Source organism: Schistocerca piceifrons, chromosome 2 (genome assembly GCF_021461385.2).
Source record: "Schistocerca piceifrons isolate TAMUIC-IGC-003096 chromosome 2, iqSchPice1.1, whole genome shotgun sequence".
Classification (NCBI taxonomy): Eukaryota; Metazoa; Arthropoda; class Insecta; order Orthoptera; family Acrididae; genus Schistocerca; species Schistocerca piceifrons.
In genome coordinates, this window is record NC_060139.1 from 2479368 (window position 1) to 2503532 (window position 24165).

Consider the following 24165-nt stretch of genomic DNA (forward strand, 5'->3'; position numbering starts at 1 on the left):
TTTTTCGAAAATGTTTGCGTTCCGATTCTAAAGGTCATTTTACTCATATCGTTGATCGCCTGTACGGTAGATTCCATCAGACTACACACGATAAGGCATCCAAAAACACATTTCACACACCAGCACTGGTGTAAGTTCAAAAAACAGATATAACAAAAAATGGTTCATTTGGCTCTGAGCACTATGGGGCTTAACATCTGAGGTCATCAGTCCCCTAGAACTTAGAAGTACTTGAAGCTAACTAACCTAAGGGGATCACAGACACCCATGCCCGAGGCAGGATTCGAGCATGCGACCGTAGCGGTGTAGTGGCCACTGATATTTAAAAGATCGTTTCAGTAATTGTATCACTGTCCATTTATGAGTTGCTAAGCAACATATCAAAAAGCTGACTATGCAATGATTATATTTGTCGTATCCCGACAGTAAATTGCTTCTCGCTTGCTTGAAGCATCAAGACGATTACTATGCCGTTCATATAAGTCTTTGATAGTTATTATCAAGCTAATGTCCGTAAATTGCAGTTAATGTTACTGAACCAAACGCCCGATATCCAGCCGCGTATCTTAAACTCCGTGCCGATATTTGAGAATCCGCGCCAAAGTAGGGCCGTGGTTCCCTAGAATAGTTTTTAAATCAACTTCCGGTTGTAAATTAACAATTCTGTGCCCATTCATGAAAGTTACAGAAGATCCGCACTCGACGACTACTCGATCGCGCACTCGAGCAACACGGAAGTTTTTTTTCCTTTACGAAGAGAAAACATATCAAGCATGATGCAACAAGGTGATTTGCTAGCTCAAAGCATATTTATATCTATCTCATTAAAACTCATTACCTTTTAAATGTGGTACATAATTAAATTCTTTACTCTGCAAATAATCAAAAATTTTAGAAATGAATTACATGTATAAGAAAATCTCAAGTTGATATGACGTCATGGGTCACTACTTGTTTCGACTCCCCTACACTCACGTGACGCAAAGTAGATCTGACTATATTGGACATAATCAGGTAATGCTAAAAAAGGGATAGCAACAGTTATCATGGGGGTTGTGCCACATGTTCCCCATGTTTACTTCATACTAGCGGCTAATCTTTCTGGTACTAATACGAGGGTAGGAGTAGACAAAATGCAACAGCGAATAACAACATTAATGTGCTAATAGTAAACTGCGTCTATAGAAAGGTCCCAGAACTGCTCTCATTAATAAACGGTCACAACGCCCATATAGTACTAGGGGCAGAAAGTTGGCTGAAACCAGACGTAAACAGTAATGAAACCCTAAACTCAGGTTGGAATGTATACCGCAGAGACAGGCTGGACAGTGAAGGGGGAGGCGTGTTTATAGCGATAAGAAGTGCAATAGTATCGAAGGAAATTGGCGGAGATCCGAAATGTGAAATGATTTGGGTGAAGGTCACGGTTAAAGCAGGCCCAGACATGGTAATTGGATGTCTCTATAGGTCCCCTGGCTCAGCAGCTGTTGTGGCTGAGCACCTGAAGGATAATTTGGGAAATATTTCGGGTAGATTTGCCCACCATGTTATAGTTCTGGGTGGAGATTTTAATTTGCCGGATATAGACTGGGAGACTCAAACGTTCGTAACGGGTGGCAGGGACAAAGAATCCATATAAATTTTTTTAAGTGCTTTATCTGAAAACTACCTTGAGCAGTTAAACAGAAAACCGACTTGTGGCGATAACATATTAGACCTTCTGGTGACAAACAGACCCGAACTATTTGAAACAGTTAACGCAGAACAGGGAATCAGCGATCATAAAGAGGTTACTGCATCGATGATTTCAGCCGTAAATAGAAATATTAAAAAAGGTAAGATTTTTCTGTTTAGCAAAACTGACAAAAAGCTGATTTCAGAGTACCTGACGGCTCAACACAAAAGTTTTGTCTCAAGTATAGATAGTGTTGAGGATCAGTGGACAAAGTTCAAAACCATCGTACAATATGTGTTAGATGAGTATGTGCCAAGCAAGATCGTAAGAGATGAAAAAGAGCCACTGTGGTACAACAACCGAGTTAGAAAACTGCTGCGGAAGCAAAGGGAACTTCACAGCAAACATGAACATAGCCAAAGCCTTGCAGACAAACAAAAATTACGCGAAGCGAAATGTAGTGGTAGGAGGGCTATGCGAGAGGCGTTCAATGTATTCGAAAGTAAAGTTCTATGTACTGACTCGGCAGAAAATCCTAAGAAATTTTGGTCTTATGTCAAAGCGGTAGGTGGATCAAAACAAAATGTCCAGACACTCCGTGACCAAAATGGTACTGAAACAGAGGATGACAGACTAAAGGCCGAAATACTAAATGTCTTTTTCCAAAGCTGTTTCACTGAGGAAGACTGCACTGTAGTTCCTTCTCTAGATTGTCGCACAGATGACAAAATGGTAGATATCGAAATAGACGACAGAGGAACACAGAAACAATTAAAATAGCTCAAAAGAGGAAAGGCCGCTGGACCTGATGGGATACCAGTTCGATTTTACACGGAGTATGCGAAGGAACTTGCCCCCCTTCTTGATGCGGTGTACCGTAGGTATCTAGAAGAGCGTAGCGTTCCAAAGGATTGGAAAAGGGCACAGGTCATCCCCGTTTTCAAGAAGGGACGTCGAACAGATGTGCAGAACTATAGACCTATATCTCTAACGTCGATCAGTTGTAGAATTTTGGAACACGTACTGTGTTCGAGTATAATGACTTTTCTGGAGACTAGAAATATACTCTGTAGGAATCAGCATAGGTTTCGAAAAAGACGGTCGTGTGAAACCCAGCTCGCGCTATTCGTCCACGAGACTCAGAGGGCCATAGACACGGGTTCACAGGTAGATGCCGTGTTTCTTGACTTCCGCAAGGCGTTCAATACAGTTCCCCACAGTCGTTTAATGAACAAAGTAAGAGCATATGGATTATCAGACCAATTGTGTGATTGGATTGAAGAGTTCCTAGATAACAGAACGCAGCATGTTATTCTCAATGGAGAGAAGTCTTCCGAAGTAAGAATGATTTCAGGTGTGCCGCAGGGGAGTGTCATAGGACCGTTGCTATTCACAATATACATAAATGACCTTGTGGATGACATCGGAAGTTCACTGAGGCTTTTTGCAGATGATGCTGTGGTGTATCGAGAGGTTGCAACAATGGAAAATTGTACTGAAATGCAGGAGGATCTGCAGCAAATTGACGCATGGTGCAGGAAATGGCAATTGAACCTCAATGTAGACAAGTGTAATGTGCTGCGATTACATAGAAAGATAGATCCCTTATCATTTAGCTGCAATATAGCAGGTCAGCAACTGGAAGCAGTTAGTTCCATAAATTATCTGGGAGTACGCATTAGGAGTGATTTAAAATGGAATGATCATATAAAGTTGATCGTCGGTAAAGCGGATGCCAGACTGAGATTCATTGGAAGAATCCTAAGGAAATGCAATCCGAAAACAAAAGAAGTAGGTTACAGTACACTTGTTCGCCCACTGCTTGAATACTGCTCAGCAGTGTGGGATCCGTACCAGATAGGGTTGACAGAAGAGATACAGAAGATCCAACGGAGAGCAGCGCGCTTCGTTACAGGATCACTTAGTAATCGCGAAAGCGTTACGGATATGATAGATAAACTCCAGTGGAAGACTCTGCAGGAGAGACGCTCAGTAGCTCGGTATGGGCTTTTGTTAAAGTTTCGAGAACATATCATCACCGAGGAGTCAAGCAGTATATTGCTCCCTCCTACGTATATCTCGCGAAGAGACCATGAGGATAAAATCAGAGAGATTAGAGCCCACACAGAAGCATACCGACAATCCTTATTTACACGAACAATACGAGACTGGAATAGAAGGGAGATCCGATAGAGGTACTCAAGGTACCCTCCGCCACACACCGTCAGGTGGCTTGCGGAGTATGGATGTAGATGTAGATGTAGATGCTGGTAATGTGTTCCTACGCAGAGTACGTACACGACGCGCCTCCGCTGAGAGAATGACGGTGCATGTTCCACTGAAATCAACTGTATTGGGTGCTGCATCATATGAATAAACTGGTACGTAGCATAGAAACCACGCATTTCTGGAGATACGTGCGTTAGACCTAAAATGTCCTTATTCTCTCCAGTTTACTCTCCTGCAGTTTGTAAAAATACTCCGCACACAGGCTCTTTAGTCGGTATCTTTGTTAAGAAACTATTCCACCATACTTACATTGTGATTTAGAGCAACCACATTAAACAAAATTAATTCCTTGCTCTCCTGAATGGGAGTCTTCTATTCTACTGTTTTGAAACCGCCTTCATAACCTGGAACTACAAATAAAACTCGACTTACTTCACATTAACAAACCCCAAGCTTCACCCTTGTTCAGAGCCTTTGTTTGTAGATGCACATAAAACTGAGACCGGATAAGATAGTTAAAAAGAGGACCGTCTCCAAGAAGATTATGCAAAGCAAAACGCTACACTGTTGCAAGCAACCAGCGGGCTGAAAACAGCCTTACTTCATCCCGGTAGAATTTATAAATCAACCTGACGCCGACTTTTTCAATAACTTTTTGTAAATAATCTTCTAAAATAATCATCTGACTATCTTTAGTCATAACATCATCCAAAGATATGTACTGTCATACCATTATTACACTATTACACTACTGGCCATTAAAATTGCTGTTGTTGTTGTGGTCTTCAGTCCTGAGACTAGTTTGATGCAGCTCTCCATGCTACTCTATCCTGTGCAAGCTTTTTCATCTCCCAGTACCTACTGCAACCTACATCCTTCTTAATCTGCTTAGTGTATTCATCTCTTGGTCTCCCTCTACGATTTTTACCCTCCACACTGCCCTCCAATACTAAATTGGTGATCCCTTGATGCCTCAGAACATGTCCTACCAACCGATCCCTTCTTCTGGTCAAGTTGTGCCACAAACTTCTCTTCTCCCCAATCCTATTCAATACTTCCTCATTAGTTATGTGATCTACCCATCTAATCTTTAGCATTCTTCTGTAGCACCACATTTCGAAAGCTTCTATTCTCTTCTTGTCCAAACTATTTATCGTCCATGTTTCACTTCCATACATGGCTACACTCCATACAAATACTTTCAGAAATGACTTCCTGACACTTAAATCTATACTCGATGTTAACAAATTTCTCTTCTTCAGAAACGCTTTCCCTGCCATTGCCAGTCTACATTTTATATCCTCTCTACTTCGACCATCATCAGTTATTTTGCTCCCCAAATAGCAAAACTCCTTTACTACTTTAAGTGTCTCATTTCCTAATCTAATTCCCTCAGCATCACCCGACTTAATTAGATTACATTCCATTATCCTTGTTTTGCTTTTGTTGATGTTCATCTTATATCCTCCTTTCAAGACACTGTCCATTCCATTCAACTGCTCTTCCAAGTCCTCTGCTTTCTCTGAGAGAATTACAATGTCATCGGCGAACCTCAAAGTTTTTATTTCTTCTCCATGAATTTTAATACCTACCACAAATTTTTCTTTTGTTTCCTTTACTCCTTGCTCAATATACAGATTAAACAACATTGGGGAGAGGCTACAACCCTGTCTTACTCCCTTCCCAACCACTGCTTCCCTTTCATGTCCCTCGACTCTTATAACTACCATCTGCTTTCTGTACAAATTGTAAATAGCCTTTCGCTCCCTGTATTTTACCCCTGCCACCTTTAGAATTTGAAAGAGAGTATTCCAGTCAACATTGTCAAAAGCTTTCTCTAAGTCTACAAATGCTAGAAACGTAGGTTTGCCTTTCCTTAATCTTTCTTCTAAGATTAGTCGTAAGGTGAGTATTGCCTCACGTGTTCCAGTATTTCTACGGAATCCAAATTGATCTTCCCCGAGGTCGGCTTCTACTAGTTTTTCCATTCGTCTGTAAAGAATTCGTGTTAGTATTTTGCAGCTGTGACTTATTAAACTGATAGTTCGGTAATTTTCACATCTGTCAACACCTGCTTTCTTTGGGATTGGAATTATTATATTCTTCTTGAAGTCTGAGGGTATTTCGCCTGTTTCATACATCTTGCTCACCAGATGGTAGAGTTTTGTCAGGACTGGCTCTCCCAAGACCGTCAGTAGTTCTAATGGAATGTTGTCTACTCCGGGGGCCTTGTTTCGACTCAGGTCTTTCAGTGCTCTGTCAAACTCTTCACGCAGTATCTTATCTCCCATTTCATCTTCATCTACATCCTCTTCCATTTCCATAATATTGTCCTCAAGTACATCGCCCTTGTATATACCCTCTATATACTACTTCCACCTTTCTGCTTTCCCTTCTTTGCTTAGAACTGGGTTTCCATCTGAGCTCTTGACATTCATACAAGTCGTTCCCTTATCTCCAAAGTTCTCTCTAATTTTCCTGTAGGCAGTATCTATCTTACCGCTAGTGAGATAGGCCTCTACATCCTTACATTTGTCCTCTAGCCATCCCTGCTTAGCCATTTTGCACTTCCTGTCGATCTCATTTTTGAGACGTTTGTATTCCTTTTTCCCTGCTTCATTTACTGCATTTTTATATTTTCTCCTTTCATCGATTAAATTCAATATTTCTTCTGTTACCCAAGGATTCCTACTATCCCTCGTCCTTTTACCTACTTGATCCTCTGCTGCCTTCGCTACTTCACCCCTCAAAGCTACCCATTCTTCTTCTACTGTATTTATTTCCCCCATTCCTGTCAGGTGTTCCCTTATGCTCTCCCTGAAACTCTGTACAACCTCTGGTTCTTTCAGTTTATCCAGGTCCCATCTTCTTAAATTCCCACCTTTTTGCAGTTTCTTCAGTTTTAATCTACAGGTCATAACCAATAGATTGTGGTCAGAGTCCACATCTGCCCCTGGAAATGTCTTACAATTTAAAACCTGGTTCCTAAATCTCTGTCTTACCATTATATAATCTATCTGACACCTTTTAGTATCTCCAGGGTTCTTCCATGTATACAACCTTCTTTCACGATTCTTAAACCAAGTGTTAGCTATGATTATGTTGTGCTCTGTGCAAAATTCTACCAGGCGGCTTCCTCTTTCATTTCTTAGCCCCAGTCCATATTCACCTACTATGTTTCCTTCTCTCCCTTTTCCTATACTTGAATTCCAGTCACCCATGACTATTAAATTTTCGTCTCCCTTCACAATCTGTATAATTTCTTTTATTTCATCATACAATTCTTCAATTTCTTCGTCATCTGCAGAGCTAGTTGGCATATAAACTTGTACTACTGTAGCTGGTGTGGGCTTCGTATCTATCTTGGCCACAATAATGCGTTCACTATGCTGTTTGCAGTAGCTTACCCGCATTCCTATTTTCCTATTCATTATTAAACCTACTCCTGCATTACCCCTATTTGATTTTGTGTTTATAACCCTGTAGTCACCTGACCAGAAGTCTTGTTCCTACACCACGAATATGACGTGCTACAGATGCGAAATTTAACCGACAGGAAGAAGATGCTGTGATATACAAATTATTAGCTTTTCAGGGCATTCACACAAGGTTGGGGCCGGTGACGACACCTACAACGTTCTGACATGAGGAAAGTTTCCAACCGATTTCTCATACACAAACAGCAGTTGACCGTCGTTGTCTGGTGAAATGTTGTCGTGATGCCTCGTGTAAGGAGGAGAAATGCGTACCATCACGTTTCCGACTTTGATAAATGTCGGATTGTAGCCTATCGCGATTGCGGTTTGTCGTATCGCGACACTGCTGCTAGCGTTGGTCGAGATCCAATGACTGTTAGCAGAATATGGGATCGGTGGGTTCAGGAGGGTAATACGGAACGCCGTGCTGGATCCCGACGGCCTCGTATCACTAGCAGTCGAGATGACAGGCATCTTATCCACATGGCTGTAACGGATCGTGCAGCCACGTATCGATCCCTGAGTCAACAGATGGGGACGTTTGCAAGACAACAACCATCTGCACGAACAGTTCGACGACGTTTGCAGCAGCATGGACTATCAGCTCGGAGACCGTGGCTGCGGTTACCCTTGACGCTGCATCACACACAGAAGCGCCTGCGATGGTGTACTCAACAACGAACCTGGGTGCACGAATGGCAAAACGTCATATTTTCGGATGAATCCAGTATCTGTTTACAGCATCATGATGGTCGCATCCATGTTTGGCGACATCGGGGTGAACGCAAATAGGAAGCGTGTATTCGTCGTTGCCACACTGGCGTATCACCTGGCGTAATGGTACGGGGTACCATTGGTTACTCGTCTCGGTCACCTCTTGTTCGCATTGACGGCACTTTGAACGGTGGACGTTACCTTTCAGATGTGTTACGACCCGTGGCTCTACCCTTCATTCGATCCCTGCGGAACCCTACATTTCAGCAAGATAATGGACTACCGCATGTTCCAGGTCTTGTACGGGCCTTTCTGGATACAGAAAATGTGCGACTGCTGCCCTGGCCAGCACATTCTCCAGATCTCTCACCAACTGAAAACGTCTGGTCCACGGTGGCCGAGCAACTGGCTCGTCACAATACGCCAGTCGCTACTCTTGATGAACTGTGGTATCGTGTTGAAGCTGCATGGGCAGCTGTACCTGTACGCGCCATCCAAGCTCTGTCTGACTCAATGCCCAGGCGTATGAAGGCCGTTATTACGGCCAGAGGTGGTTGTTCTGGGTACTGATTTCTCAGGATCTATGCACCCAAATTGCGTGAAAATGTAATCACATATCAGTTCTAGTATAATATACTTGTCCAATGAATACCCGTTTATCATCTGCATTTCTTCTTGGTGTAGCAGTTTTAATGGCTAGTAGTGTATGTCGTGCTTTAGGTGGTCTACACATTTCCTTCCGCACCTCTTCGTTGTTCTCACCAACTAGCCTAAATATGAAGCATACATAGTGCTCCTGTGGCCGTATGACAAAACTATTTGAACACTCGTGTACATTCTAGATCTCTCATTCCGACAGTTTACAGGAAATTCTATATAGTGTCATAGAAAAGACTGATTTCTGAAAGAGAATATTTTAGAAGGAGATATTAGGAAAGATGGCCTAAAACAAAACAAAAATTGTGGAAAATTTTCAGATATGTTTAGAAGACATAACAGTAAGGAAATATCAACGTACAATATATTAATACGCATTTTTTACTATCTTATGGTAGCATTCTTATACTTTGCAGCAAAGTAGCCAAATATAATGAAATCGATTTACAGATGGTCTCTTTGTACCAGAGTATATACTTTTGCATCTTTCTTATTTTAAAATTACGAGGCCTATTCAGAAAGTAAGGTCAGTTTGGTCACAAAATGGAAACCACTGTGACAATCAAAAATGTTTTATTTGCAACAGTTAGCTACACATTCCAAACTACTTCTCTACATAGTCGCCGCTCCGATTTAGACATTTGCCGCAGCGTTGTAGCAACATTCCTGTACCCTCATCATAGAAGGCAGCCGCCCGTGCTTCCTGCCGATTCTCTACGCTGGTTGCAGCTCGTTGCCTCTGCCACAACAATGTCTTCATAACCAGTGCTTCATGTGAGCGGAGAAGCAAATCAGGGAGAATCAGTTATGGGCTCAATTGTGGGTGAGCAAACACTTCCCACCTAAAATGCTGTGGAGCATCTTCATTGACCCTGCAGAGTGCGGCGGAGAACGGTCATGCAGAAGCAAAAGCATGACACCTGTGTTATGTGGGCTGCATGACATCAGGCGAAACCTCGTGGGGGACACTGTTGTTCTAAGCATCTCCACGTGCTCCCTGTGTGCTCAGAACTGAACAGAGCGACGTGACGTGATCGACAGGCATACTAAAGGCACCGCCCAACGCATGTGTGCAAAGCTTCGTTGGATTTTCATTGTGGTTTCCATTTCACACCCCATCAGGCCTTACTTTCCGAATAGGCCTCGAATTACTTGTGACTTGCGTAAAAGAAATGTGGAGATCTCAAACGACCATACAGTTGTTTTCTTTTATTCATAAATATGCGAGGCATAGTATAAAACATCTGCTTCATATGGACATTCATACATTAAAGAGACTGTTTGCCCCCCCCCACCCCCCACCCCTCAAATCAACAGACAAGCCGTCGCGTGAATTACTTTTGAACAAATTATCCGAAAACTGTCTTGAGCAGCTAAATCGACAGCCAACGCGTAATGGAGATATTTTAGATCTGGTAGCCACGAACAGACCAGACCTCATCGACGGTGTAAGTGTTGAGACAGGGATTAGTGATCATGATGTTGTCATTACGAATATGGTTACGAAAGTTAAAATGTCGGTCAAGAAGGCTAGGAGAGTATTCCTACTAGAAAGAGCAGATAAGCACTTGTTAGCATCCCACTTAGTAAATGAATCGATTTCGTTTACTTCCGGTACGATGGACGTGGAAGAATTATGGGCAAATTTTAAACACATTGTAAATCACGCATTGGACAAGTATGTGCCGAAAAAGTGAGTTACGGACGGAAAAGACCCACCGTGGTTTAACAGCGGAATTCGGAGAATGCTCAGGAAGCAAAGGCAGTTGCACTCGCGGTACAAGAAAGATCGGGAGAATGAGGACAGGCAAAAGTTAGTAGAGATTCGTGTTGCTCTAAAAAGAGCGATGCGCGAGCATTCAACCACTACCACCGTCATACCTTAGCAAAAGATCTTGCTGAAAACCCAAGGAAATTCTGGTCTTACGTAAAATCGGTAAGCGGGTCGAAGGCTTCCATCCAGTCACTCACTAATCAGTCTGGCCTGGCAACGCAAGACAGGAAAACGAAAGCTCAAATTTTAAATTTAGCATTTGACAAATCTTTCACGCAGGAGGACCGTACAACCATACCGCCATTTGAGCCTCGTACAGATTCCCGTATGGAGGACATAGTGACAGACATCCCTGGGGTTGTGAAGCAGCTGAATGGGTTGAAAATAAATAAATCGCCAGGTCCTGATGGGATTCCAATTCGGTTTTGCAGAGAGTACTCTACTGCATTGGCTCCTTACTTAGCTTGCATTTATCGCGAATCTATTGCCCAACGCAAAGTCCCCAGCGACTGGAAAAAAGCGCAGGTGACGCCTGTATATAAGAAGGGTAGAAGGACGGATCCTCAAAAATTACAGACCAATATCCTCAACATCGGTTTGTTGCAGGATTCTCGACCATATTCTCAGTTCGAATATAATGAATTTCCTTGAGACAGAGAAGTTGCTGTCCAAGCATCAACACGGCTTTAGAAAGCATCGCTCCTGCGAAACGCAACTCGCCCTTTTTTCCACATGATATCTTGCGAACCATGGATGAAGGGTATGAGACAGATGCCATATTCCTTGACTTCCGGAAAGCGTTTGACTCGGTGCCCCACTGCAGACTCCTAACTAAGATACGAGTATATGGGATTGGTTCCCAAATATGTGAGTGGCTCAAACACTTCATAAGTAATAGAACCCAGTACGTTGTCCTCGATGGTGGGTGTTCATCGGAGGTGAGGGTATCATCTGGAGTGCCCCAGGGAAGTGTGGTAGGTCCGCTGTTGTTTTCTATCTACATAAATGATCTTTTGGATAGGGTGGATAGCAATGTGCGGCTGTTTGCTGATGACGCTGTGGTGTACGGGAAGGTGTCGTCTTTGAGCGACTGTAGGAGGCTACGAGATGACTTGGACAGGATTTGTGACTGGTGTAAAGAATGGCAGATAACTCTAAATATAGATAAATGTAAATTAATGCAGATGAATAGGAAAAAGAATCCGGTAATGTTTGAATACTCCATTAGTAGTGTAGCGCTTGACACATTCACGTCGATTAAATATTTGGGCGTAACACTGCAGAGCGATATGATGTGGGACAAGCATGTAATGGCAGTTGTGGGGAAGGCGGATGGTCGTCTTCGGTTCATTGGTAGAATTTTGGGAAGATGTGGTTCATCTGTAAAGGAGACCGCTTATAGAGAGCTGGTGCGACCTATTCTTGAGTACTGCTCGAGCGTTTGGGATCCCAATCAGGTCGGATTGAGGGAGGACACAGAAGCAATTCAGAGGCGGGCTGCTAGATTTGTTACTAGTAGGTTTGATCATCACGCGAGTGTTACGGAAATGCTTCAGGAACTCGGGTGGGAGTCTCTAGAGGAAAGGAGGCGTTCTTTTCGTGAATCGCTAGTGAGGAAATTTAGAGAACCACAGTTTGTGGCTGACTGCAGTACAATTTTACTGCCGCCAACTTACATTTCGCGGAAAGATCACAAAGATAAGATAAGAGAGATTAGGGCTCGTACAGAGGCATATAGGCAGTCATTTTTCCCTCTTTCTGTTTGGGAGTAGAACAGGGAGAGAAGATGCTAGTTGTGGTACGAAGTACCCTCCGCCACGCACCTTATGGTGGATTGCGGAGTATGTATGTAGATGTAGATGTAGATGTAGAACCAACATTAAAGAGAGAGTGCCCTGCAGAATGCAAGAGTACGCAGATCGGGAACATAAAACTGCACATTGCAGACGACGCTGTCGAGTGCAGCCCCCCACCTCGAACTTCTCGCCGGGCCGGACGACCATCAGCATGTTGAAGGCGGCCAGCGGCCCCAGGCTGCCATCCGGCTGCTCCACCAGGGCGCACAGGGTGATGCGCTCCGACAGAACCATCCGCCACACCTCCTGCAGCTCCGCGAACGCCTGCAACGCAGATTATGGACTACAGTGAACCCGAAAATAGGGGCAGTACCAGGACAAAAAAAATAATGCTCCGTCGAACAAATCATGATTTTTTTTTAAATTTGTTTTAACTTTGTTGTTGCATGCCCACTGTACCCCCACAGTCTCCAGTAAATGTAATGTATGAAAGTCTCGTGTGCTCCATCTGTCTGTGAATGGTGTGCGTTATTGTACTTCAATCATTCCGTATCAAATTTTGTGGCACCGAGTTTGGGAACCACGCCACAAATTGCGTGGGAGACGAGCTGTAAAACAAACTGAAAACGCTGGTATACCGGACTTATGGTGGTTAACAACACACGTAGATTCGAGCCAAAACTGGCAGACTTTCCTGTCTCGTAAGTTTGCGCATTGCACATTCGGCTGTGCGAGCGAGTAGTTTTGCAGTCTGAAGCATAAAAAATGCGCCATTTAAAGAGAACTATTAGCATAGTCTACTCACTTTCCTCATTGACTTCTCACAAAGGTATTTGTGCTATTGACAAAGGATCTCAAATGTTCAAATGTGTGCGGATTCCTAAAGGACCAAACTGCTGAGCTCATCGGTCCCTACACTTACACACTACTTAAACTTACTTATGCTAACAACAACACACACATCCATGCCCGAGGGAGTACTGGAACCTCCGGCGGGAGGGGCCGCGCAGTCCGTGACATGGCGCCCCAAACCGCGCGGCCACTCCGCGCGCCTCACAGGATCTCAAATTGACGGCAAATTTTTAAATTTCGAGAAGGCTTTTGACACTATACCTCAAGAGTGACATCAAATCAAATTGCGTGCCAATGGAGTATCGTGTCAATTGTGTAACTAGATTGGTGATTTCCTCTCAGAAAGGTCACAACTCGTAGGAACTCACGGAAAGTCATCGAGTAAAACACAAGCAATATCTGGCGTTCCCCTAGCAAGTGTTACAGGCCTTTTGCTGTTCCTGATCTACATAAATGATTTAGGAGACAATCTGAGTAGCGCTCTTAGATTGTTTGCAGATGATGCTGTCATTTACCGTCTTATTAAGTCATGAAGTGACCAAAATAAATTACAAAACGATTTATACACGATACGGTACGGTGTGAGAAGTGGCAGCTGCCTCTAAATAAGTGAGTACCAAAAGGAATCCGCTAAATTTCGGTTACGCGATAAATCACACAAATCTAAAGGCTGTAAGTTCAACTAAATAGTTAGGCATTACAGTTAAAAAAACTTACGTTGGGACGATCACATAAGTAATGCTGTGCAAAAAGCAAAACAGACACTACGATTTATTGGAAGAACACTGAGGAAATGCAACAGGTGTACTAAAGAGACTGCCCACACTACGTTTGTACGTCCTCTTCTGGAGCACTGCTGTGCCGTATGGGATCCACATCAGATCGGATCGACGGAGTGCACCGAATAAGTTCTAAGGAAGGCATCTCGTTTTGTACTGTCGCAAAATAGGGGAGAGAGTGCCACGGATATGATACTTGAATTTGGGTGGCAATCATTAAAGCAATGGTGTTTTTCGTTGCCGCATTATCTTCTCGAAAAATTTCAATGCACTTAATTGTGAATTGCAGAGTAATCCACTGAGAAAACAAAAGAACTCCTTGCCGAGAAAGCATATGAAAGTCTCAAGGAAGTTTATGACTGGTCTATAAGCAATGAAGTGACATTGAACATAAAGAAAACTAATGCCATGAATTTCAGTTTGAAGAGGAAAAATGTCATTGTTAAATTAAATGTAGATAGCACCTCTATTGACTGTGTAACAAATGCAAAATTTCTAGGAATGAATATTGATTCTCAGTTGAAGTAGTGTGAACACACAAAGGTACTTGCAAACAGAATGTTATCAGCATATTACGCCCTTAGAATCCTATCATCGGTGTTTAACATGCAATGTCTTTTAGTTACATATTATTCATATGTACGCTCAATTCTTAGCTATATCCTTTTTTGGAGAACAAATGCACAAAATATGAACACAATTTTCAAACTCCAGAAAAGAGCCATAAGAATAATAACCGAAAATACTAGTCGAGCTCATTGTAAAGTTCTGTTCAAAAACACTGGGGATTTTAACTGCTCCATGTGAATAGATTTACCACTCAGGTGTACATATCAAAAATAACATTGGTAACTACTGCACAAACAGATGACCATGCAACAAGAGCTAGACTCAACTTACATTTACCAAGAGAAAATAAAAATTAAACTCAAAACAGCATTTTCTACCAAGGAATAAAACTGTACAATAAATTACCGAAAGAGATTAAACAAACTGCAAAAATATACTTCTTTAAAAGGGCAACTAAAAAGTACCTGTTATGCAATACATTTTATACATTGAAGGATTACTTATATAAAACACAGCAGGGGTTTGATAAAAAACACTACACAAATAAATAATAGTAATAATGATTATAAAACATCCAAAATTCCACATAACACCTTAACTTTCTTAACTTTATGTTTTTTCCTTCTTTTTTCCTTTATAGAAATACTTACCCCCAAGCTATGCATAGCACAATACTAACACCTCTTCCACTTTCTGAGCTCAACATCTCACTCATTATGGAGGGATGCTGACTCAGGTTTTCAGGATTGCAAATGGGAAGTTGCGGTACAGAAAATGGACCAGAGATCACCAGTGTGTGTGTGTGTGTGTGTGTGTGTAGTGAGTGAAGTGTTATGAAACAATGTGTGTATAGTGCGTGTAGTGACTGATAGTGAGATATGAGTGAACAGTGCGGCATTACATTATTTAATAAGTTCTTTGTAAAAGAGTATTGTATACCAAGAGTAAATCTAATGATTGTCTCTAACTGGAAGTCTGTAAATATGTGCGTATACGAATTAGCTTATTTTAAATTGATCTAAATTTGTAAATGTTTTGACATGTCCTATATCCTTGTAAAAAGAGATCTATAGATGAATAAAGCTGCTACTACTACTACTACTACTAATCATGTAGATGTAGATGTTAATATGATTATGTGAATACAGCAAAGTAGAGCATGTTCAAATGGTTCAAATGGCTCCAAGCACTTTGGGACTTAACATCTGAGGTCATCAGTCCCCTAGACATCTACCGAGCGAGGTGGCGCAGTGGTTAGACACTGGACTCGCATTCGGAAGGACGACGGTTCAATCCCGCGTCCGGCCATCCTGATTTAGGTTTTCCGTGATTTCCCTAAATCACTCCAGGCAAATGCCGGGATGGTTCCTCTGAAAGGGCACGGCCGACTTCCTTCCCCATCCTTCCCTAATCCGATGAGACCGATGACCACGCTGTCTGGTCTCCTTCCCCAAAAAACCAACCAACCAACCCCTAGACATCTGCTTAAACCTAACTAACCTAAGGACAGCACACACATCCATGCCCGAGGCAGGATTCGAACCTGCGACCGTAGTAGCAGCGCGGTTCCAGACTGAAGCGCCTTGAACCACTCGGCCACAGCGGCCGGCACAGTAGAGCACGAGACTTTAGTAATGTTGTCTACTCTGAAGAGGAATGTATCACAGAAAAGACTCTGAAAAATAAAGAGTGCTCTATGAAAGTAGTGTAACATCCTTAGGAAAATTATTTAATTATTAAGATAAACAGTTCCCATAAGTATTAGCACTTTATTTGGCATTGTATAAAATTTTTGCGCCGCTGCTGATAAGAACGCGCGGCAGCCAATCAGCGCGCGGCCGGATGGGCGGTGCCCGTGCCGGAAGTATTTTTCTCAGCGGATCGCGCTCTGTTAGAACTACAGCGCGATCCGTCCGGCTCTGGCGGCAGCCAGGCAAAGCTCGTTCAAGGTCACCCGCCTTTCGTAGCAGCAGTAGCTAATTGAAGACAGCCATGCATACATTTGATCTTAAACCTAAAGGTCAACCGCCTTTCGTAGCTGCAGCGCCAAATGAAGACAGCCATGCGTGAACACCCACCCACCTCCCCAGGGGTCGTAACCCCTGCAACCCATAGAAGATATAAAAGCTTCAGTAGCTGAATTAGAGTTTTAAGGTTTTAAAAAAAAAAAAAAAATCTCACGAGATAGAACGAACTGATAACAACAATAAACAGTTAAGTGTTTTAAGCTTTTAAAAAAAAATCTCACGAGATAGAACGAACTGATAACAACTAAAAAGAATACACAGAGTACACCTAGAGTAAGAAAGAGAATCCCAGAGAACCCCAGAGAGAATCCCAGAGTGACCCAGGGAGAATCCCAGGGTGACCCAGGGAACTACAACACTAAGAAGAATCGCTTCTCGGCTTTTGTCAAGATCAATGTGTAGTAGTTTGATAATCTAAACTGCAAAACTGCAGAATAGCCGAGCGCAGTGCCACGGCAAGGCTAGGAGCAGCCGGGAGTGACAGCGCAGAGGCGTCTGGTGTGGGACAAGAGAGCGACGGTAACTTTGAACTCGCACTGGGGGCCGTGGACGGCAGCTGCAGGTCGAGATCTCGAGTCCCGCGTGGATGGCGCCGGCCAGTCTTGTTTACATCCTGGAGTGGACGGTTCAGGCAGCTGGAGGGTAGCGGCAGCTGGTTGCTGGCAGCCGCTGGTAGTGGCCCGTGTGTATGGAGGATGCGTTGGCCGCTGTCATCGTGGGGACTGGAAGCTAAACGAGATGTGGACAGCATGCAAAGAGCAAGCGAGGAAGCACAACAACAAGCAAGCAACTGAGAAAGGAGTCAGCTAGACAACACACCGGCAAGTTCGTATAGCCAGTAATGGAGGCAGCCTGGTGCAGTTTGGGTCCAAGGTACCAGACACCTGTTATCAACATGAGGGATCACTTCATGTTCCACGCGAGCAGAGAGTACCTAGGAAAATCGGGCTGATGAGACCCAAGCAGATGTTTGCTGCGGTGTGTGCTAGTGGACGACAGCGCACAAGAAAGGTGTTGTGCCGGTTGTGCTCGGCAGAAAACTCTAGTTGCGCAGACGCCTGTGTCTGGCTGTGTTTCAGCTTGAGCTGTGCTGGTTATTACGTTGCCGTAACAGCAGGGCTGCCGCGAGGCCTAATGTTTTCTGAAATAAGAATATATGAGAAGATTCTGCGCGAATTGAACCCAAAGGGTACACCTTGTATTATTGCCAATTTTGTTTCGCTGTTTAGCTTCCTGACTTCAAGATGGCTGGCCTCAGTTGAATTCCTGGCCTGATAATTTCGTCCCGCAGGCAGCATGGTATGGCCTGGTTCAGTGTCCCTTAATTATCTATTTACTGTCTCTCTTGTTCATTAGTACTATTTGTCTTTGTTTTTTTTGGGGGGTGGGGGGTGGGGGGGAGGGATGGAGTGTCCACTCCAGTTGGTCCAGTTTTGGATATGGTGTACTGAGGTAGAAACTTGTTATTTTTTTTGTCATTCCTTCCAGCATGTATAGTTATTAGTGATACAGTTGTCCATTGTTAGATGCCCTCCTTGTTATTCTAAAGTTAAAATTATAAAGTTAAAATTATTTTGAAAGTCGGGAATTTTATGGTTTGACATTTGTATGCTACATTTTCAGTTAACGCGTACTTGCTGACTGAGTGCTGATCATATTCCTTATGTTTTACTTTAATTCATGGGCTCTGACTTATTCAATTCTATTGTTAATAAATGTGTTTATAACTTGTTAACGCGAAGTGCAGGGTGCCCATAAAGTAAGTATCCATTTTTTGGGAAACGTACATGTGGAGTGTTAGAGGTACCGTGAAGGGACATCACAATGTTAACAATTGCCGAAAGAATCACAATTCTGGAACATCGTTTACGTGGCAAAACCTATGCTGAGGTCCAGAGGCCGTTTGAGAGAAAGTATCGGAAGGATTCCCCTACAAGACTTGCTATTCGGAAGCTTGTCAACAAATCTCGGCGTACAGGACCTGTAGCTGATGAGAGACGCGCTGCGCGGTCACCGGTCAGCCCACAATCTGCACAGCGTCTGAGGGAAGCTGTCGAAAGAAGTCGAACGGCATCTACCCGCCGGCTGAGTCGTGAACTATCCATGCCGAAATCCACAGTGTCGAAAGTGCTTCACCACACCCTTAACAAGAAGGCATATCATGTCCAGATGTTTCACCAGCTAGAGGATGAAGACCATGCGGCACGAGCAGCCATGTGTCATGATCTGTTGGAGGCTGTAGCCGAGGAGGACCTGATGAATGATGTTATGTTCAGCGACGAGGCGTCATTTCATGTCTGTGGCGTCGTCAACAAACACAATTGCCGGATCTGGGCAGACGAGCAACCCCTGAATGCACTGAGTGGCAAAAGGACTCTCCCAAAGTCAATGTGTGGCGTGGTCTCATGAAAGATAGGATCTATTACCGGAGCAACCTACCTGGACATGCTGCAGTTGTTCTTGGGGCCACAGTTCCCCTGGACTTTTTTGCGTGGAGTTTCATCTAGAGCCGATTTTATGCTACCAGGGTGCCACATTTGACTGAACTGAAACGGCGAATACGAGAGGCGGGCTTGCTAATAACCCCTCAAATGTATAAGCGCGGGTTCCACGCAACCACGAGGCGATGGGAAAAGTGTGTTGCCAACGAAGGTGGACATGTTGAACAATATTAACTACTCTCTCTAAATATAATGTTTATTGTGTTGTAGAACATCTGGAAAATGAAAATGGATACTTTCCTTATGGGCACCCTGTACATGGGCCCAACTTTATGCAATAAAGTATTTACATCAATTAATTTTACCACAGGGTGAGTAACGGGAAAATTTAGTGGTTTGGGGGTTGGTAGTATTGGTAATTTTGAGCACAATACTTATGGATGTATGTCCCATTCCGAGTGGTCACTGTGGGAGAACACGTTTACTGTACGTTGTTATTTATCCAAAATTTACCACAGTAATGTACAGGAATTCGAACGGTAGGCCCTGCCAAATGTGCGCAGCCAATAGGCTGACTGGAAGTTAAAATGTACGCTCATGCTCATAAATTAAGGATACTGCAAAATGTGGTGCCACACAATGTGGCACTAAACAAAATTGGCGCTGATAGCATAGGCACATAGGGAGCACACATGACACAGATCTGTTCGTCCACGGCATTGGTGATAAGTTGAGAAAACCGTCCCGAAACATATGTGCTACAAAACGCCACTGTTTCCTGCGGATGTACCCCGACATCAATATGGGATATGATCACCATGCACACGTGCACAGGCCGCACAACGAGTTGGCATACTCTGGATCAGGTGGTCGAGCAGCTGCTGGGGTACAGCCTCCCATTATTGCACCAGTGCCTGTCGGAGCTCCTGAAGTGCCGTAGGGGTTTGAAGACGTGCAGCAATACGTCGACTGAGAGCATCCCAGACGTGCTCGATGGGGTTCAGGTCTGGAGAACAGGCAGGCCACTCCATCCGCCTGATATATTCTCTTTCAAGGTACTCCTCCACAATATCAGCTCGGTGGGCCGTGCATTATCATCCATCAGGAGGAAGGTGGGACCCACTCCACTCCCGAAAAGGCGGACATACTGGTGCAAAATGACGTCCCGATACACCAGACCTGTTACAGTTCCTCTGTCAAAGACACGCAAGGGTGTACGTGCACCAATCATAATCCCACCCCACACCATCAAACCACGGCCTCCATACAAGTTCCTTCAAGGACATTAAGGGGTTGGTATTTGGTTCCTGGTTCACGCCAGTTGAAAACCCGGCGAGAATCACTGTTCAGCCTATACCTCGACTCGTCCGTGAACATAACCTGAGACCACTCTTCCAATGCCCAACAGGGGTCAGTGGAATGCACTTTGCTGATAAAACATGTCTGTTCAGTCGACTGTAGACTGTGTGTCTGGAGACAACTGTTCCAGTGGCTGTGGTAAGGTCCCGAGCAAGGCTACCTCCAGTACTCCGTGGCGGTCTGCGAGCACTGATGGAGAGATATCGGTCTTCTTGTGGTGTTGTACACTGTGGACGTCTCGTACTGTAGCGCCTGGACACGTTTCCTGTCTGCTGGAATCGTTGCCATAATCTTGAGACCACACGTTGTAGCATACGGAGGGCCCGTGCTACGACCTCCTGTGTTTGACCAGCCTCCAATCGCCCTAGTATTCTACCCTCATAACGTCATCAATATGTGTTCTTTGAGCCATTTTCAACACACAGTCACCATTAGCACGTCTGAAAACGTCTGCACACTTACTCGCTGCAGCGTACTCTGACATGCACCAACACACCTCTGCGTATGTGGACTGCTGCCAGCGCCACCGTGCGACAACAGCAGGTCAAATGCACCTCATGGTTGTACCCCGAGGATATTTAAACCCGCAGACCGCCCACCAGAGCATTGTTTCACCATGTATCAGCATTATCCTTAATTTATGAGCATGAGTGTACTAAGAGTATTATTCCTTGTACATCGGTTACTATATATCAGTATTGTTTGATAGCAATGTTGTTGACTACAGGGTTAATTATAGCACTTCCCCATGAACCACGGACCCTGCCGTTGGTGCGGAGGCTTGCGTGCCTCAGCGATACAGATAGCCGTACCGTAGGTGCAACCACAACGCAGGGGTATCTGTTGAGAGGTCAGACAAACGTGTGGTTCCTGAAGAGGGGCAGCAGCCTTTTCAGTAGTTGCAGGCGCAACAGTCTGGACGATTGACTGACCTGGCCTTGTAACACTAATCAAAACGGCCTTGCTGTGCTGGTACTGCGAACGGCTGAAAGCAAGGGGAAAATACAGCCGTAATTTTTCCCGAGGGCATGCAGCTTTACTGTATCGTTAATTGATGATGGCTTCCTCTTGGGTAAAATATTTCGGAGGTAAAATAGTCCCCCATTCGGAGCTCCGGGCGGGGAATACTCAAGAGGACGTTGTTATCAGGAGAAAGAAAACTGGCGTTCTACGGATCGGAGCGTGGAATGTCAGATCCCTTAATCGGGCAGGTAGGTTAGAAAATTTAAAAAGGGAAATGGATAGGTTAAAGTTAGATATAGTGGGAATTAGTGAAGTTCGGTGGCGGGAGGAACAAGACTTCTGGTCAGGTGAATACAGGGTTATAAATACAAAATCAAATAGGGGTAATGCAGGAGTAGGTTTAATAATGAATAAAAAAAATAGGAGTGCGGGTTAGCTACTACAAACAGCATAGTGAACGTATTATTGTGGCCAAGATAGACACGAAGCCCACGCCTACTACAGTTCACATGCCGTAGTACAAGTTTATATGCCAACTAGCTCTGCAGATGACGAAGAAACTGAAGAAATGTACGATGAAATAAAAGAAATTATTCAGATAATGAAAGGAGACGAAAATTTAATAGTAATGGGTGACTGGAATTCGGCAGTAGGAAAAGGGAGAGAAGGAAACGTAGTAGGTGAATATGGATTGGGGCTAAGAAATGAAAGACGAAGCCGCCATGTAGAATTTTGGACGGAGCATAACTTAATCATAGCTAACACTTGGTTCAAGAATCATAAAAGACGGCTGTATACATGGAAGAAGCCTGGAGATAGTAGAAGGTATCAGACAGATTATATAATGGTAAGACAGAGATTTAAGAATCAGGTTTTAAATTGTAAGACATTTCCAGGGGCAGATGTGGACTCTGACCACAATCTATTGGTTATGAACTGTAGATTAAAACTGAAGAAACTACAAAAAGGTGGGGATTTAAGGAGATGCGACCTGGATAAACTGACTAAACTAGAGGTTGTACAGAGTTTCAGGGTGAGCATAAGGGAACAATTGACAGGAATGGGGGAAATAAATACAGTAGAAGAAGAATGGGTAGCTTTGAGGGATGAAATAGTGATGGCAGCAGAGGATCGTTAGGTAAAAAGACGAGGGCTGGTAGACATCCTTGGGTAACAGAAGAAATATTGAATTTAATTGATGACAGGAGAAAATATAAAAATGCAGTAAATGAAGCAGGCAAAAAGGAATAAAAACGTCTCAAAAACGAGATCGACAGGAAGTGCAAAATGGCTAAGCAGGGATGGCTAGAGTACAATTGTAAGGATGTAGAGCGTTGTCCCACTAGGGGTAAGATAGATACTGCCTATAGGAAAATTAAAGAGACCTTTGGAGAAAAGAGAACCACTTGTATGAATATCAAGAGCTCAGATGGAAACCCAGCTCTAAGCAAAGAAGAGAAAGCAGAAAGGTGGAAGGAGTATATAGGGGGTCTATACATACAAGGGCGATGTACTTGAGGACAATATTACCGAAATGGGAGAGGATGTAGATGAAGATGAAATGGGAGATATGATACTGCGTGAAGAGTTTGACAGAGCACTGAAAGACTTAAGTCGAAACAAGGCCCCGCGAGTAGACAACATTCCACTAGAACTACTGACATCCTTGGGAGAGCCAGTCCAGACAACTCTCTACCAACTGGTGAGCAAGATGTATGAGACAGGCGAAATACCCTCAGACTTCAAGTAGAATATAATAATTCCAATTCCAAAGAAAGAAAGTGTTGACGGATGTGAAAATTACCGAACTATCAGCATAATAAGTCACGGCTGCAAACTACTAACCCGAATTCTTTACAGACAAATGGACAAACTGGTAGAAGCCGAACTCGGGGAAGATCAGTTTGGATTCCGTAGAAATATTGGAACATGTGTGGGAATACTGACCCTACGACTTATCTTAGAAGATAGGTTAAGGAAAGACAAACCTACGTTTCTACCAATTGTAGACTTAGAGAAAGCTTTTGACAATGTTGACTGGAATACTCCCTTTCTAATTCTGAAGGTGGCAGGGGTAAAATACAGGGAGCGAAATGCTATTTACAATTTGTACAGAAAGCAGATGGCAGTTATAAGAGTCGAGGGACATGAAAGGGACGCCGTGGTTGGGAAGGGAGTGAGACAGGGTTGTAGCCTCTCCCCGATGTTATCCAATCCGTATATTGGGCAAACAGTAAAGGAAACATAAGAAAAATTCAGAGTAGGTATTAAAATCCATGGAGAAGAAATAAAAACTTTGAGGTTTGCCGATGACATTGTAATTCTGTCAGAAACAGCAAAGGACTTGGAAGAGCAGTTGAACGGAATGTACAGTGTCTCGAAAGGAGGATATAAGATGAACATCAACAAAAGCAAAACGAGGATAATGGAATGTAGTCGAATTAAGTCGGGTGATGCTGAGGGAATTAGATTAGGAAATGAGACACTTAAGCCGGCCGGAGTGGCCGTGTGGTTCGAGGTGCTACAGTCTGGAACCGAGCCACAGCTACGGTCGCATTTTCGAATCCTGCCTTGGGCATGGATGTGTGTGATGTCCATAGGTTAGTTGGGTTTAATTAGTTCTAAGTTCTAGGCGACTGATGATCTCAGAAGTTAAGTCGCGTAGTGCTCAGAGCCATTTGAACCATTTGAGACACTTAAAGTAGTAAGGGAGTTTTGCTATTTGGGGAGCAAAATAACTGATGATGGTCGAAGAAGAGAAGATATAAAATGTAGACTGGCAATGGCAAGGAAAGAGTTTCTGAAGAAGAGAAATTTGTTAACATCGAGTATAGATGTAAGTGTCAGGAAGTC

The 24165-nt window shown here is 43.6% G+C and overlaps 1 protein-coding gene across 1 annotated transcript in view; it reads right to left on the reverse strand.

The window, feature by feature from the left end:
• LOC124777736 overlaps positions 1 to 24165 on the reverse strand; it is a 102243-nt gene that overhangs the window by 15927 nt on the left and 62151 nt on the right. Inside the window, exon 3 of the mRNA XM_047253235.1 lies at positions 12499 to 12645. Within this exon, the coding sequence (XP_047109191.1) occupies positions 12499 to 12645 (147 nt within the window). The remainder of the gene's footprint in view (positions 1 to 12498; positions 12646 to 24165) is intronic.